Genomic DNA, 18,413 nt, shown 5'->3' with positions numbered 1-18,413 from the left:
GTATATCTTTCGAATGCCGGGTGCCATTTGGGTGGACATTTTTATTTGTTAATAACGGTTTTTAGCTCACCGTGTCTCATGTTCCGGAAGGTATACGGCTGAGTGCCATTGAAAGAAGAGCTGCAAAGGTGCGTATAGTGCTAAATTAATGCTAAATAAAGTGCTTATTGGTTATCTGGGAAGAGAAGCACATATAATATGGGACAATTATGCGTAGAACGAGAGTTTAATCGTGATGAAATCAAAACATGACTGAATAGGATTGATAAGACAACAGAAAATTTACAGTTGAAGCATGGGAATTTTATAAACAGTAAAATTTCTTAATCGATTCTTTATCTTCACGACGCGATATTGATATGGGCGCTAGCAGATATAGTAAAACTCGATTTTATATTGGGTCAATGGATTCGCACGTCGCAAATAACAACGATTTGCAAATTTCCAAATTTAAAATGCATCGGACGGATTATCAATTTTTAATTGCACCCAATTTTGATAAATGGTACTACCGTTGGGTTGATAGGGTAGCTTATCGCGTTCTGTGAGTTGGGTACTTTATCAGCTTCGATAACTAATTTCGGTATAAAAGAAGTAAGCCGTTGCCAGTTGGTTGGATTCAGTAGATTTAGTTGCAATAGTCATGTTTCGTTTGAGCCTGGTGTTCGTGCTTCTCGGCGCCGCCGCCGTCTTCGGAGGCAGTAAGTTGTGAAATATGTATATTCTAGAACAATCTTTTATGTGTTCAAATCGATTCATTACTAGCTCTTTCGCCGGAGTTCCTCGAATGGGAAGGCCGTATTGTCGGAGGTCAAAATGCTGCTTCCGGACAGTTCCCGTACCAGGTTTCTCTGCGCTCATCGGCCAATGCGCACTTCTGTGGTGCTTCGATCATCAGTAACCGTTGGGTTCTGTCGGCCGCTCACTGTACCGTTGGACGCACCCTGGCCAATACCCGTGTCGTCGTAGGAACTCATCTGCTGAACAGCGGAGGAATCTCCCACGCCTCGTCCCGCATCGTTAACCATGGATCGTACAACGCCAACACCTTGGCCAACGATGTGTCGCTGGTACAGACGGCTTCGGTCATCGGCATGAACAATCTGGCTCAGACCATAGCCTTGGGCGGGTTTTTCATCAACACTGCCAGCGGAGCTCTAGCTTCCGGATGGGGTCGTCTGGGAGCTAATGCCGGCATTCCGAACAACCTGCAGTGGCTGAGCACCAGCATTATCACCCTGGCGGACTGCCGTGCCCGTCACTCGGTCGCCAACCGTGCCAGCGTCTTCGATAACACCGTCTGTACGCTGAGCCCGACTGGCCAGGGCATGTGCATGGGAGACTCCGGTGGCCCATTGGTGCATGGAGGTGCCCAGCATGGAATTGTTTCGTGGGGAATCCCTTGCGGATTGGGATCTCCTGATGTGTTCGCTCGCGTCTCTTCGCACGTCAACTGGATTCTGGCCAACGCAGTCTAAACATTTTTGACCAAGGCTATCCACTAAATATAGTTTATCATTTTATCTGATTTTTTTTTTCTATCAACTATCGTGATGATTCACATTCCGGAGAGAACCATTTTAGAACGATATGAATGATGCATGGCACAGGCACATAAATTGAATTTGAAAAATCTGTACCGTAACCCGTAGTTAAATCGATCACATTGGTGAAATTGATCAAACATTGTTCAAATTAAACTCAAACGTATACACTGGCGAGGAGAAAGATTCAGCCAGCCACACAGCGCTGAATGTTCGTTCCTCGCTCTCAGGCTCTCAGTAATAAATTTTATTGTTCCGCTCTCACTTGCTTGCTACAGAAGCATGTTAGCCACACGGTCAGAAAATTCACACAAAACTGAGCTAAAGTGGGACAACTCAAAATTGAGTAAATTTTTTTTTCCAGCGCTAGCGCTGGCTCAAGTGCGAAAATCTCATCAGTTTAAGCTGTATAATATTCTAGCTGATGTGAAGAATATTATACGGCTTAAATTGGTTGGATTTTTGCACTTGGGCCAACGCTATCGCTGGAAATGCAATTTACTCATTTTTTGAGCTGTTCCAGTTTAGCTCAGTTTTGTGTGAATTGTACTCATTTTAGAGTAACTTTTTCTTAGCGTGCAATGAAGGCATATAGCTACCGCTTTGTGTTGAAAAGCGCTGGTAAAAGAATAGCACATTTTGCTTCGTTCGAGGAAAAACTCTTCAGTTTTCAAGCACTGTAGGTAGTTTTTTGATATGTAATGATAGACTTACAGTCTTACAGGGCTCTGTCTGTCAATCTAATGAGCCCGGAGGTAGTGGGTCCACTCGTAGATGTCTGTATGGTTCTAGGCTCAGCAGTTTCGGGATAGACTTGATATTTTGTAGTTGAAACAATCAGTTGCAGACTTCATTAGGCTCAGAGAATTCGGTTAACAAGGCCGACGTTTACACAATCCGCTGTTTTCACAACGATAAGGTCTACGTTGATCAAACAAAACGATCCCTGGATATTAGATTCAAAGAACTTCTGGCGTAAATAGGAAAAGCGCAGAATACAGTAGGTAAGTACAGCTTCAGAATACGATTTCAGGTCGAAAGTTGCGGAACATGTCTTTGAGGAGGGTCATCCAGTCACTATTTGCAGCTATTCAGATTTAGTGAAATTTTACTTTTAAGGGCAACATTTAAATCACTAAAAAAATCATCGATGGTAAATGTGATTTTGTTATTTGCATTTTTTTTTTCTCTTCGACGACATTTCTCTTTTTCAACGACATCATTAATTTTACATAACCACTCACTGTTATGGAATGGTGATGTAAACGGACGGAAAGTTACACCTGAAGCGATGGAAATTTAAAATTGTCATTACATTTCATGAAAAAAAAAATGAAATTCTGTAACACTTCCCATTCTTGGTTGAGTAAGAAATCTGTTATTCTATTCCATGTGTATCATTTATAGCACTTTCACTCATTTCAATCGCGCTGCTACCACCGGAGAACAACTCAACACTTTCCTCGATCAATAAATAGCGACGGGCACCTACACGTTTTACACAAATCAGAAGCTTCTAAAACAGGTTAAAAAAGTCACGGCAACTAAATAAATCAACTCAACAAAACGTAACATTTTTCGTTCCGCAGTTATTCGACAAGTTATAATGCTCGTGGAAGACGGACCGGAAGACTGACTCTTCCAGTAGACATTTGACAGCTGGTGCGCTCGGAGATCTTCTCAGATCGTGCTAATTATGTCACGTCTTGGTATGCTAATTGACCGGATTTATCACACATAATAGATACCATTTTCACCTTTGAAATGCACACTATGGTTCAGGGACAAGCAAAACCTTAAGAAGATGTGTAATTTTTACATTTGCATTTCAAAAGCACAAAAAATAAAGCACCTTATCATCTAGAGTCATATTATTAGAAAAAAAAAACTTTGAAAAAGTTGAGAAGCCGGCTTTCGCCCAATGGAACGTTACGCCATGAAGAAGAAGATGCTTATGATTCCAGTACAAAGGGGCGAATATTTGTCCAAGAAGAAACCAATGTTCAACATCTTAATTGACTCTATCGAAATTTCATTAGTGTCAAACAGATGTTTGATCTTTAGTTCATTGCTTGTCAATTATTTGACCCTGTATACTTGAGGCCTTAGTACTAAACTTTATTTGGTATGTATCTTTTCCCAAGAATCTGACTCTTATCATTGTGGAGAGTCTAGTGTTCTATTAAACTAGAAATGTTGCAAACATATTTTTTTAATCACAGTGAAGTTCTCCTTTCCTCATATAAATACCAAGAATGCTGAGAGTCCTCAGCCACTCATTTAGAGCATCCGTTCTTTTGTAGAAAAGCAAGAAAGCACGTAAAAGACTGCATTCATCTCATTCTTTTGTTTCTTCTACACGAAAAGCAACCCCCCTTCGCTCCCACTTGTAAGTGAAGGACACTTGGAAAGACGCGTTGTCCTTTGTTAGTCTAATTGCTCACTTTGTCGCCTCCGGCCCTTTTGGAAGCAGAGCGAAGAACGTTTTTTTTTTGTTTCACGTTTTCTTTCTTAATGTAACATTCCTATTGGAGTTAAACCTGGTTTTTAACGTACTTCCATTAGCTTCCATTGCTGAACTCGTTACGCATAAATTGATCATTTTCAACACCTCTCATTCCTCAAAGCATAAAAAAAACTTATGAACATTCACATAAGAACACCAAAAAATTAGTTTATTGGACGCAGATGGCACCTTTCTCGTGCCTTCGAAAATACATTTCAACACAACTCAAGTGACAAGTTGATGAATATCGCACTTTCATACGTTTAATAGAAATCCATTTCATGGCATCAGAGATTATATCGTTTAACTGGATTTTGTTTTTTGAGCCTTAATTTCTTGAAAAACAGCCGCAATCTTGAATTTTGAGCCGCTATTTTGGATTTAAGTCCGGCAGCTTGGAAATTCTAGTCGCCATTTTTGGACTCAAGACTTTTTCCCCATACCAGATACGCCCATATTGAATGGTTTTAAAGCCCAAAACTCCATTAAACAGCCGCCATTTTGAATTTTGAGACACCAACTTGGATATTCTGTTCGCTACTTCCGAACTCCGGTTGTCTTCCCCATACCAAATATACCCATATTGTACGGCTTTAGAGCTTAAACCTTCATTATCTTTCATCATCTTTCTTATCATCATCTTCAAGTTTATACCGCCATCTTGAATTTTGAGACGCCGTCTTGGATATTTTGATCGCCATATTGGATATTTTAATCGTCATTTTGGACTTCAGACATCTTTCCAATACCAAATATACACATATTGCATGGTTTTTGAGCCCAAAACTCCATTAAACAGCCGCCATCTTGAATGTTGAACCGCCATCTTGCATTTTAGACCGCCATTTTGGACATTCTGTTCACCAGTTTTGAAGTCCAGACTTCTTCCCCATATCAAATATACCCGTATTGCATAGTTTAAGGTCCTAAAACTCCACAAAAAGTCGCCATCTTGAATTTGGAGCCACCATATTGAAATTTAAACCGCCATCTTAGCTATTCTGGTTGCCCTTTTTTGATTCCGGACATTTTCCTCATACCAAATATACCCATATTGCATGGTTTTAGAGCCTAAAATTCTATTGAACAACTGCCATCTTGAATTTATCCGCCATCTTGAATTTTGGGCCAACATCGTGAAATTTCGAGTCTCCAGTGTTTTTTTTCGCATAAAATTCGTCAACCATACTAAAGGTTGCAAAAATCGCCGCAGTTTGATGTGTCGCATGATGGAGCTTGTTTCAGTTTTATAAACGGCCTGTTCCACCGGTGCTGGTCCGGATCACTGAAATGGCCATAACTCCGGAACGCCTCGACCAATCCGAACCATTTTAAATAGCAAACAATGCAGTAAAATTCCGGTTCTATTCGAGCTATAATCCAAAAAAATCGGCCAATGGGAAGTGCCTTAAAAATGAGTGAACTTTTTTTGCGCACAGCCATACATACATACACACATACAGACATCATCTCAATTCGTCGAACTGAATTGATTGGTGTATGTGACTTGACCCTCCGAGTCTTTTATCGGAAGTTGGTTTTTGAGTGCCTTTCAGTACACTTCGGTGTGCGAGAAAGGCAAAAACATCTTGATGCAATCCATCTTATAAACTTAAACAAGAAAATTGGATAAATGAAAACTGCTTTCAAAAGTACTTAACATGAAGCATTGAACCCACAACTGTAGGAAACAACGGCATGACTTTGCCAACCAAGCCATCATCAAGTCCACAGCTTTAACAACGTGAATCCAGTAATAAACCCGCTTCAACAAAAATCATACCATCCCACCAACAACGTGTCCATGTTTTCCCACGCGCCCAGAGCCGAGGTTTTGCCATGCCATGTTTATTCATTTTTAAGAGCCCTGAGGGAGGAAAAGAGCATCCGGCGTGAACTCTCCCCGTCCGTTGATAGGTGGTCGGCTCTGGTGGGTGGACGCGGACAGACGACAGACGTCTCCCACACACCATATACGCCTGAATGTATGTCGAAACCACACGCTGGTGCTGCCCGTCGCGACGGCAATTCGAATTTCGTCGCTTGATGTGATTGGGTTTTCCCGTAACATCAAAGATGGAAACTACTATAGGTACCTACTTGGATGATAAAAAGTGGTTCTATTTATCACACACCGACGCGCGTCTCTTGTTGTCGCGTCATAGATTCAGTGGGAGACGAAATTGGATTGGCCATTACCCAACCATAAGTGTGATTACTGACGGACGGACGACACAGGTCCCGCTCCGCTCGCTCGCTAGCTATAGGCAAGCTGTCGAAAATCGATAAGGATTAGCATGAGCTCACATTTCGTTACACTATAGCTACATTATTGTTAGTTGCTCTACTCTTTCGATGAACTATTTCTTCCGTTTCGAGGGCTGCACTATGGGCAAGAATTCAAAATCACGCGACAGAAGTGAAAATTACCGTAACATTGATGAAACTATAGTCGACTCTCCACATGTCGATTTTACCTTTCTACATATCGATATCTCTCTATCTCAATGCGATCTCGTTTGTTTTTGTTCTAGATTTTTTCTCAATATGTCGATATGCCATTTTTTACAGGCTGCTACATCTAGTTTCTTAGGTGCAAATCATTCTGGAAAGGTGAAGTGGCATCTGTTTGTTGATAGTTTTTCCTAGTTACGTACGATTTTTTATCTAGTGTGCATTGCAAATTGGTTCTTGAATACGATCTTTTCCAGGGGGAACGACACTTGTTTGCCATGCCACAATATCCCAAAAAAGCCGAAAAAAGTCGGTAAAACACACAGTTTCACGGGTATTACCGGGTTTAAAATGGATAATTTAAAAAAAAAATGAAAAAAATCAGAAATTACTTAATTTTGTAATAATATTTCACGCATAAAATTGAACTCGATAAATAAAATTAAAAAGTATCTATCTAAATAATTAAAACATAAACTCTTGAGCTTGAAAATCAAATACAGACAAAATATATATAAAATTCAATTAATTACATTAGTTTACATAATAAAACGAAAGTCGTGAACTTCTGTCTGCGACCAAAGTTTTTGAAGCACAATTTACCGCTGATTTCGAAACCGTGCTTCAAAAAAATTAAGTAAAAATACGAAATTTCACTAAAAGTCAAATATCTTGCGTTTTACCAATTTTAAATCTTTTTTCATGAATTAAAAGCTGAAAATAATGCCAGTCGATCACCTGAATCCAGGTTTTGCGTCAGATTGATGAAACTCAAGATATTGACGAGTTTTAGGGATGATCTCCTTAAATTTCCAAAAATATATGAATAAATATATTTATTTTTATGATGATGATTAACCTGGGCTTGTTAGGGGAATATCTGTAAGTAAAAAGAAAATCGGGTTAAGTACTGTTCCTTTGAATTCCCCTAAGAATTTGCATCCTTTGACAGATACGTATTTCGACCTCAACTGTAAAGTCGTCTTCAGTGTCTTGTACTTGAGTCGAGTACTTAACGCGATTTTCTTTTTACTTATTTATTTTTTTTTTCAATAAAACAAAACAATTTAAAAATTCTTTGTCAACGTTTGTTCGACATATCATATGTAGGCGAGATACAGTAAAAAATCAGCTCAATCGGAGCATTGATTACGGAGAATGATCATCCAGCTTACAGGAAAAATGTTTTCAAATAATTATGCCCAAAAATATCTTAAAAATTGTTTTGAATTTGTGTATTTGGCAATAACGCAAAAACGTAACTGTCCAGATGTATGATTTTTTTTTACAATTCGCGTACGAAACCGCTTTTTAATGTACACTCCCGTTCAAAAGTTTGGGGTCACCCCCTAAAAAACACGTCATTTTTTTAGGCCCATATCTCCGCCAATTTGCGTCCGATTTCAAAACCCTAGGTATCATTCAAAAGATAATAAGTCAAAGAAACTTTGAACATGATTTAAAAGAAACTTTTTCAAAAAAATTTGTATGTAAACTTAACCCAAAGTTGCCAAATTTTCTAAAAAATGAATATAAACTTACGGCAGTGTCGCTGGAAATTGGGTCGACCAAATTTTAAGATGAGAGCGGTAATATGACCCATTTTCTATTAGCTTTCAACTGCTTTTTTCAGAACTTAGCTAAAAAATCTAGAAAAAAAGTTATTAAGTAAATTAATCCTTGATGTCATCGACCAAAAGTTTGGGGTCACCCCTCAATATGATGTATCGGCCAAAAGTTTGGGGTCACCATCGTAAAACATGGAAAAGTGATTTGTTGATATCTTTGTATGAACTCATAACATGTAACAATGAAAATGATTGGAATAAAAATATAAAAAAATTCCCAAATTTTCTAAAATGTATATACTTTTCAAAAACGACAAAAATATCCCAAAATAATAAAGGAAACATCTTTCAAAACTTCTGAGAGTTGTGCCTGGGAGTGTTTCATGGGGTATCTATTGCAGTACCTCCCGATATTTCTTGCAGAGGCTTCCCGATGTGCTTCCAGAGTTTCACGCTGGAATCTTCCTGAAGATTTTTTCAAAATTATCCAAATGTCCTCCGCGAATTTTTCTTAGAAATTATTTGGGATAGATTTCTGACAGTTTTTTCTCGGGATTTTTACGAGATTCTTGCAAAATTTCCAGGGATTTCTTCCAAACAGTTTTTCGAAATTTCTCATGAAATTTCACCCATAATTCCTCCCGGGATTCCTTGAGGTTTTCAGAATTCCTCCTTGAATGCCCATGATATTTCCTCTCGGAATTACTCTTAGTACTTTTCCGAGATGTCTCTTTTTTTCTCAGGTGTTTTAGAAATCCCAGTTAAATTTCTTCAATTATATATTACGGATTCTTTCGCAAGATTTTACCGGGAATGTCTTACAAGAAAGTTCATCAATCATCCCAGGAGACTTTCTGAGGAAAACTAGTGAAAAATCCTTGCAAAAATTTTGGGAGCTACAATTAGAAGAATCCCAAAAGGAACATCCAGAATATCGGGACAATTTCTGGGAAAAGTTCTACGAATAGGCAAAAGAAAATGTGTAAAAATAGGCTGATCACTGCCGGAATTCTGTACAACTACGAGGTAAACGTCTGGCTGTGGAAGAGATCACGAGAATAATTCAATGTGAAATAGCGGCAATTGCTCCTGCAGAATTCCCACAAGATACTCCAGAAAAAAAATCTGACGAGAAAGTCTTGGATAAACTAGGAAAAACTCTGAGAGACATCCCAGAACTGAAGAAATCTTCTGAGAGAAGTTATAGGAGAAACTCCAAGAGAAATGTCAGGCAAAACTTCGAAATAAATCCCACGAGAACGTTTAGGGAATATTCCAGCTAAAAATCTTATAGAAAATCAGGAAGGAACTCTAGAAGAAAGCTCACGGGTATTTCTTGAGAAAAAATACAGAAAAAAAAACTTTGGTTGAAATCCCGGGAAAAACTCCTGCAGGAAAATCGTTAAAAACTCGTTGAGATATTCTTGGAGCAACTCTAAGAGAAATCTCTGAGCGCAGTATCATAACGTCCGAGGGCATGAAGTCCCAAGACTTTTTGTCGCATTTTTTCGGGGCATAACGTCCGAACTTGTAGATACGCTACGACTAGCGCTACGAAGTCCAAGGAAATAAGGCACATAGGATATTATGACGCATCCAAACTTTTGAACGCTATTTCGCAAAAAAAAAACACGACTTAATGTCCGGGACTGTATGGCCTCGGACGTTGTGACCCGGCCCCAATCTCTGGAAGATCTTTAGGAGAAGTCCCAAGAGGAACATCGTCAAATTCGATAGTAAAAACGCTCAGAACAACATCCGATAAGGGATGATTGAACAAATCGATCCCCACATAAACTTCAAATTGATTTTTAAATAGCTTCCCAGGCATTAAAATTCATGGAAATTTGGGTTTGGCATGTAGATTCAGAATATGGAATTATCTAAACTCCACTAAAGAGGTCAATTCCCAAGTAATTAAAAGTTCCGCTTCCCATGACAAAATGCACTTTCAAGTTCCGCGAAGTTCAGATAAAGTTCCACATGGAACTTTCTGGCTGCTTAAGAGGCTAACGATGAGCCTTGCTGGAACTTCGGTCACAAGTTCCGGCAAGGCTCATTGGTAGCCTCTTAAGCAGCCAGAAAGTTTCATTCGGAACTTTATCTGTACTTCGCGGAACTTTAAAGCTGCTTAAGATGCTACTCGTAACTTTGTCGGAACTTTCAAGTTCATAGAAGTTCAGTTCAGTAGCATTGTGTTTTAATGAAGATAAAATTTATTTCTTTTACAGAAAACAACTATTGAAGCATACACGAATAAAAGACAAATATGAATGTATCAAATCAATGAATATTAGGCTTGAGCAAAAAAAAAATGCCGCCTATCGGATTCGAAACGATAGCCGCTGCGTGAGAACCCTACGCTCTACCACTGTACTACAATTGCGATTGAATGAACAGTAGGTAAAGTCTGACTTGAATCGATTTTCTGTCTGCAGCTAGTTTTGCACATTTGTACAGAAGTCAAGTTAGCTTGACTTCATCAAGTGTCTTCAGCAGCGCAGCGGTAAGACGGCAGGCTATCACGCAGGAGGACCCAGTTCAAATCTACATAGCAGCGACATGTGTGAAAATATAATCATCAGAAGCAATTTCCAGACATGAATCACAAACCCACCAACAGAGTTGTAATTCTGAAAACACATTTTTGTTTCTGCATGAATTTTGTCAAAGTTCTGTCAGAAGCTGCTTAGAAGGCTATCCAGCGTGCTTATGTGAACTTTCAAGTTCCAAAATTACTTAAAAATGAAGCTGCTTAGATGGCTAATGAGCAACCTCGAACAAGCTGCTTAGCTTAGAAAGTACCCTTTTATCTGAACTTCTGGTTACTTGGGTGGTTCGTCTCTTAGTATTGAAATTAAATTATTTCCTGAAATACAAAAAGACTACGTAAAATATATAAATTTCTGATTCTTCTATATGTACTTTCATAGGCTAATTTTAAGATAATTCAGAGAATTTTTGACTCAAAATTTCATTGTTCGTCTTTCCCGAGTAGAAGACCAAATCTCAATAATAGCATATTTTGTTTTGGATTTGGATATAAAACATGTGAAATTGTGAAATGAAGACGTAAGCTTTCGACACAGACAAACAGACGTATCACTTAGAACAAAATGTGATAAAAATCATCGTCATGAAAACATAATCGCCCAATGCTAATTACTATGTGCACAGAAAGAAATCATGAAAATTAAACAGCACGTAAGTTAAGCATGGACTGAAAATTATAGCAGAAGCTACAAAATTACAGCCATTTACCGAGAGATGATACTGTCCGCTCAGTAATCAGCCAATCGTGCGTACTGTTTACATTTTTTGAGACATATCCGATTGAAATTTACATGTAGTAACGTAAACGAGGACAGCTACGCTCAGTCGTCTGCCTCGCTGCGGAGACTGCTCTCTCGCTCTCTGTGGCCGAAGCGGTACAACAGTTTGTTCATTTATGGTGGAAGATGTTTATCTTTGATTGCCCTCTCTTCAGCTTGGTGAGCCAGCCTAGAGGGGTTAGGCGTGAACTTTCACTCGGAAGATCTGAGTTCGATTCTCGTATAAAGATTTTTTTAAGTTTCTCTGAAAAGTCGGCGCTTAATTAACACTTTTCTCTCAGCAATCAACAGTGTAATTTTAAGATTACACATAAATTTCTATCGAACACGATGGAGGTCAATTTGTTACATTCAATCCGTCATAAATTTACAGATTTTGTTCGTACTGTGTGGTTCGCAAACTCACTGAGTAGATGGCGGTAGTGAGCAAACGTCAAACAGGAGTGAAAACGATACGAGCGCCATGAGCGAGCGATTTGCGAACTACGGAATATTTGAATTATCCGTTAAAAAAGGAAACGATGGGAAGTGAGTAGAGTGAGACGTCTGTTTGTCTGTGCTTTCGAGTTAAACCAGGAAGAAGAGGATCGGCATCGGAGTGGCAATTACTTTCTTAGCAACGTCTGTACTTCTCATTATAATACATATTATACGGAGTGTTTGACGAGATATCGCCGTTCCATGATTTATTCTTATTTCATCAGCCGCTTCAATAATGTAATAAGATGCACTGCAATTATTGATAATGATAAGAAAAATGATACAAGTAGTCAATTTTATAATTTTCCTGGATTCTTTTAAGAGACGGCTGTGTATGTTTAGACTACACTAGACAGACTACAGAGCTTTTTTGCCAATTACCAATATTCTCCATTTCACAGGTTAGACCCATCGGACAAAGTGATGTCTGTGATATGATAATTTTGAAGTAGTAGTTGTGCCATGCCAACTTCGGCAAGCCGAAATCGCACGAAGTTGCCGAATGTGACGTCATGTTTCAGAAGCTGCGAACAAATTTTCTGACGAACATGACGTCACGATCAGCTGATCGGTTCGTTTACATATTGCGCGCAAACCCCAAAATTTTATTCCCACCTTTGGGTTTCCGCGCCGAAGACCCAGCGCCAGATTCGGCGACAAAGAAAACTGACAGCAGTCGCCGGACAGTTGGCAATCCTGATATATGACGGCGGCCGCCCAGTAGCCATGGGAGTGGATTGTTGTCACGCAAATAGATCTTTTCGCTGAAAATGCATGTGTATTGAGTTATTGTTGACACATTTTCTGCAGTGTTAGTGTGAAATTCAGCGGTTTTCTGTATCGCGTAAGCCTTCGCTGGAAGAAAACGTCATGTTGTTCAGCGAAGCAAGGAAAATTTTCAGTGAAAAAAGCAATATTTTTGGCGACAAATACAGGCAAACATATACGTTCAACCGAACCTGTGAATAATTGACATTTGCGAATTACCATGTGTAAGTCGTGCGAGAGGCACGAAAATACTCTATGTCCAATTTCCTTTTACGAAAAGTTCCTGGACTGACCCGGAATCAAACTTGTCACCCTCTGCATGCTCATGCTCAATTACCACGCTCTTACAGCTGTAGCTATAGGAGTGCTTTTGCAAATCTGCCCCATATTTGGCTCTGACGGCAGCAAAAATGCACTCACTCCATTCGTATCTGTCATCGTGTGCATGAAGAAGTATAAACAAACGCGTTTTTCTCACGTTTGCCATACGACTCCCACCAGGCGGCAGCACCAAGGTTTTAAAATATTGTAAGGTTGAGCATGACGTTTAGTTTGTGGAAAAAAAAACAGAGGAAGCGAAATTTCAAAGGAATTTGAGGAGGCGGGGGATTTGTTTTCAGAATTTCTCACGGTGAAAAAATAATGGCCGCTCAGCCAGTTTTGACATCTAAGACTACCTTAGAATATGTAAATACCTTGGGCAGCACTGCGGCGCCGTCAAGGCCTATAGGCCTTTTTTGTTTGAAAGTTCCGTGCATGCCACTGTTTACAACTACCGAACAAAGGCGCAAACGCTGAACTGTCATTTCCATAGGAGAAGAAAATCAGCTAATTTTAGACGTCAAATAAAAAGGCCCACACGCTAACCTGAAACTACCCATCGATTGGGTCGATTCTACCCGGATTTTTATGTCATTAGCAGCTGTCAAAATCCGGGTAATCGATTTCGCATCAGAAGAGTAAAGTTTACCCTGATTCTGGGTAAACGGGTCTTCACGGGAATTTCGATACCCATATTAGCTTGTCGTGTGTAGACGCCAAAATCTGGGTAAAATGGACTTGGAGAAAATGTGGAGGCGATTAATCCGAAAAAAAGCACGAAGGAACTTTGGATGGCGAAAACTTCTGACTGGTATGTAATTCATGTTGTTCTTGAAATGTTCTACTAATTCTTTAAAAATTTCAGGCATTCTGCGCCGCTTATCAGGCCGGAATAAAGTTGGTCAGGTTAGAAGCAGTATCCCGAACTCGATTCCGATGCAGGCGGAATGAATATTCAACGGTCACCATCTGTAATGGTCACAGGTATGTTCTTTCTCGAGCCAATCGATTAATTTAATCGTTGATTAGATTTCCCATATATTTATTTAGGATCTGTCTCAGCTCGAGGGACAGCTTCTTGGTCAGCTTGGTGCGAAAATCTTAGCAAAGATTTAAACAGTGCATGGGAAAGATGGCTGCAACACTCAAATATAAGTCATTTCCATCTTCAAAGGAGCCGTTTTGCGATTAATTTATTAATACTTGTATAAAACTTGAGACATCAATAAATCGGTTATGTTGAAGTTTATTTTTTGATTTCTTTTCCGACCAAACTAAGGGAGTTCGTATTGTGTATGCAAATGTGAACGCTTACTCATTTATGTAAAAATGGGTAGAAAATACCCGGATGAGAAACGTCTAAATCAGGGTAACCTTTACTCAGATTCTGCAGCCAACATCGGTAACCCAGATTTGAGTAAAGGCACCTTTACCCACTTTAGAGTAACTGCAGTTTTGCTCGATCTGGGTCGCTTTGACATCAATCTGGGTAGCTGAGGGTTAGCGTGCATAGGAAGCCCAGAAAATGTAGTGGTTGCTGACAGCTGGCTGCCTAATACACGTTAAAACACGTTTCCAAAAAAAATTACAGCGATTTGCACGATTATTACCCAACCACGAACGCTTTAACCAAGAGAGCGTGTAAGCAAACAATTATTTCACGATGACAGCAAAAACAAAGCCAACGGATCAAATTACACGTTCAAATCGACCTGTTCAAAAATTCCGTCATTTACACAGAATTTTTGTTGATTTTTACTTTTTTATTCCTATAATCGTTAAGGCGTGCATGCTGGAAAAATGCGATGAAAACAAACTTTCGATATGTTTGTAGGTGAGCTGTCAGCAATCTCTGCGGGACTGATAGGGTACGGGTACCGGTTTTGGCCAATATAAGGAAAATTATTTATAAAAAAAAAAATAAACAGAAATTCTATCTTTTACTGAATTTTCCTGCACAAAGGATAAGTATTAGAGGGCAGAACAGAAAGGTACACCATCTTCAACCACAGGTTACACAGACTGAACGATCACTAACATGAGACAACGAAAAACACTCAAAACACCCAGCAATTTTCATTCTATATTTTGTGGGAAAAAAGATTCTGCACCAAAATAAGTACTGACCAAAATAGAAGTACCGAGTCAGTTTTGTCCATATTTTTTACTTGGGTTTATTTTTTGGCCAATCACGTGCATTTCTTATGAGAGTGGCTAAATAAGAAGCACCTTGGCCAAAATAGAAATACGAGAGCTGATTTTTGAAAGAACAAATTGTGTTTTTATCAAAATCTATTTTTTTTAACTGCAATCATTCTAGGGAAGTGGAACCATCTCGGCAGGGCTCCTATTTTGGGCACTTTTCTGCTATAACTCAGTCAATGTTGAACCAATTGACACAATTTTCGGAACGCGGTGAGATACGTATTAGCGTGGTTCAAAAAATCGGTTTCACTCCACACCGCTTATTCGATTCGTAACCAGATTCCATGCCTTCACCCAAAATTTGAGCTCATTTGGTTGAAAATTGAGACTGCACAAGCCCTTCAAAGATTGTATGGGAATTACTATGGGAAAACGATGTTTTTCATTCAATCGACCGTAGTATTTCCCCAAAAGCCCTAGAGCGTTAGTTGACCCTTGGTACTCCTAGGCTGCTCTATCAGCTACAACTTTGCCGAAGGCCGCATTCAAATCGGACGCCTCATTAATTAATTATCGATTTGTACCCAACAGGACAAACTTTAGCAATGATCCTCTAGCTTCCCAGCAGGCAACATTGCTGCATATAGCGCCAAAGATAGCACACTGAAATCATGGCTACTATGTTTCACAGCAAAATGCAGTGATGCCTACCGATTAGTTCAACCATCATGAGTAAAGATTTCGATTCTGGATAAAAATCGGTAACTAATTAATGAGGCATGCGATTTTAATGCGGTCTTCGGCAAAGTTGTAGCTGATAGAGTAACCTAGAAGTACCAAGGGTCAACTAACGCTCTAGGGCACTTGGGGAAATACTACGGTCGATTGAATGAAAAACATCGTTTTCCCATAGTAATTCCCATACAAACCTTGAAGGGCTTGTGCAGTATCAATTTTCAACCAAATGAGCTCAAATTTTGGGAGAAGGCATGGAATCTGGTTACGAATTGAATAAGCGGTGTGGAGCAAAAACGATTTTTTGAACCACGCTAATACGTATAGTATCTAGCCGTGTACTAAATTTCAAGCCGATTGGTTTGAAATTAGCCGAGTTATATCGAAGAGTGCCCAAAATACCGGCCACTGCTCAAGTGGTTCGCTATGTTGGAGTAGGCAGTGATCGCCCCCAGTAGTCGAGTAAGTAGTAAGCGTTGTAGAGTAAGCAGCTGATCAGCGCAGTTGAGTTGGCAACATTGCGATGTTCAATGGGTGAGGGAGGAAGAAAACACGCATCGTTTGCTTGTTGTAACCTGTTCAGTGTTAAGCTGAGCGTCGAAAGTGAAGCATTGAATACACGTGATTGTTATTGTTTTTCCGGTGTTTTATTTCGATTCCAATTCCTGGTGATAGTTCCAACACGCTACCCTTTTATAATAAAATCTATTTGTTAAAAACAAATACCGATTTAGATTGCTTCTATCCTATGCGGTTAAGTAAAGATAGTATACGTGATATAAAACGGATTTGAGAATGAAAATAAGTGTCCATTGATCCAATTATTAAAAAACGCTATTTGATTTTTGTCGCGAAATATTAATTTCTAGTCCATAGTAACTACATAGTAACAAAGGGGCAGAACCTTAACCCAGAAGGATCGTAATTGCATTAATGTTTCCAAGCACGAACATCAGTCATAGGATGCCCTAAGTAGGAACCCTTTTTTGTAGAATTTCTATTAGGGGTGTTTTGTTTCGAACTTTTGAAATGAAAATCTGCTGTGCTGAACTCCTATTGTTTGTCTGAGCGCTGCAACTGATAAATGTTGCATGCAGGAAAATCGATCCAACAGTTCTCTCCTCGAATCCGCAGACACATTCCCTTCGAACACATCTTCACTGGCGCCATCGGTTGGCTATAGGAACGATTTTCCGCACATCATTCACATCACTTTCCACACCTCTTCAATCAAAGCAGGCCACAAATCGATGGGCTGTTAGCTGTTAGCCTATTTCGATCACGGAAAATGGCAAACACTTGTTCTCACGGTAAGCGGTAGGGTGGGTCAATCACTTATTTGTCGCCCCAACCACGACACCACCCCGATTAGACCGACGGGACGCGATAAGAGCTTTCGTGTTTGATTTTCAAATCTCACTCTTCCGAATCACCATCCCGAATACGACACGCGGGACCATCATCACGCATCACTGACTGGTTGGGTTAGGATCGTTGACCGTGGAAAAATTCAATCTTCCCACCACCACCACCCTCAAAAGTACCCTTGACCCCACGTGGACCACCCTTAGAATGATACGTCGGAACCACCTCTTATCCGTGCGTTGGCTCTATTTCAATCAGCTTCGAATGGGGGGAAAAACAAGGCGACTGACTGCGAAAAGATACTCGCGGAAAATTTGCGACCACACCGGTGAAAGTCACGACGAGGACTGACACAATGAACGCCCGAACGATGGCAAAACGGCAAAAGGAGGCAAAACAAATCCCCCCAAGGCGGTGTGTTTCAGGAAAATGAACTTTGTTTTTCCTCCGTACGGGTTGGGCTCGGTCCTGCGCATGGGGTTGTTATTAATTGATACAGTCTGGGACATGATAAAACGGTCCGGAGAAACTATGGCCATAGATTTAGCTTAGCTTTAGCTTAGCTTTAGCTTAGCTTTAGCTTAGCTTTAGCTTAGCTTTAGCTTAGCTTTAGCTTAGCTTTAGCTTAGCTTTAGCTTAGCTTTAGCTTAGCTTTAGCTTAGCTTTAGCTTAGCTTTAGCTTAGCTTTAGCTTAGCTTTAGCTTAGCTTTAGCTTAGCTTTAGCTTAGCTTTAGCTTAGCTTTAGCTTAGCTTTAGCTTAGCTTTAGCTTAGCTTTAGCTTAGCTTTAGCTTAGCTTTAGCTTAGCTTTAGCTTAGCTTTAGCTTAGCTTTAGCTTAGCTTTAGCTTAGCTTTAGCTTAGCTTTAGCTTAGCTTTAGCTTAGCTTTAGCTTAGCTTTAGCTTAGCTTTAGCTTAGCTTTAGCTTAGCTTTAGCTTAGCTTTAGCTTAGCTTTAGCTTAGCTTTAGCTTAGCTTTAGCTTAGCTTTAGCTTAGCTTTAGCTTAGCTTTAGCTTAGCTTTAGCTTAGCTTTAGCTTAGCTTTAGCTTAGCTTTAGCTTAGCTTTAGCTTAGCTTTAGCTTAGCTTTAGCTTAACTTTTAATATTTTTGCCTACGATTGCTTAGATTTATGTTGCCTGCATTCATGCATTCATATAGGTCGTGTCGGGGGCTTGGACAGAAGTGATCGAGGCATTCAT

The 18,413-nt window shown here is 39.7% G+C and overlaps 2 protein-coding genes across 4 annotated transcripts in view; one reads left to right on the top strand and one right to left on the bottom strand.

The window, feature by feature from the left end:
- LOC109398355 (solute carrier family 7 member 14) overlaps positions 1 to 17,577 on the bottom strand; it is a 62,588-nt gene extending 45,011 nt beyond the window's left edge. The window contains exon 1 of one of the 3 annotated variants that reach the window (XM_062849143.1): positions 17,444 to 17,577. The gene's annotated coding sequence lies outside the window, so the exon portion shown is untranslated. Of the gene's footprint in view, positions 1 to 17,075; positions 17,411 to 17,443 lie in introns of those variants that run through there. The other 2 variants (XM_062849144.1, XM_062849145.1) reach the window with 2 other exon arrangements.
- LOC109398344 (chymotrypsin-2-like) lies at positions 570 to 1,523 on the top strand. Its single transcript, XM_019705801.3, has 2 exons — positions 570 to 701; positions 766 to 1,523. The coding sequence occupies exons 1-2, from the start codon at positions 644 to 646 to the stop codon at positions 1,476 to 1,478; spliced, it is 771 nt and encodes a 256-aa protein (XP_019561346.3). The 5' UTR covers positions 570 to 643; the 3' UTR covers positions 1,479 to 1,523.
- Positions 17,578 to 18,413: the final 836 nt, after the last annotated feature.

The sequence above is a fragment of the Aedes albopictus genome, chromosome 2 (genome assembly GCF_035046485.1).
Source record: "Aedes albopictus strain Foshan chromosome 2, AalbF5, whole genome shotgun sequence".
In the NCBI taxonomy this organism is placed as follows: domain Eukaryota; kingdom Metazoa; phylum Arthropoda; class Insecta; order Diptera; family Culicidae; genus Aedes; species Aedes albopictus.
The sequence above is the reverse complement of the archived record's forward strand: the minus strand, read 5'-3'. Positions and strand labels throughout refer to the sequence as shown.

What these genes read in the sequence shown, in the direction of transcription:
- LOC109398344 (XM_019705801.3), top strand. Translation starts at nt 644, where the DNA reads ATGTTTCGTTTGAGCCTGGTGTTCGTGCTTCTCGGCGCCGCCGCCGTC. An exon ending in CGCCGCCGTCTTCGGAGGCA is followed by an intron (nt 702 to 765) that starts GTAAGTTGTGAA and finishes ATTCATTACTAG; the next exon opens with CTCTTTCGCCGGAGTTCCTC.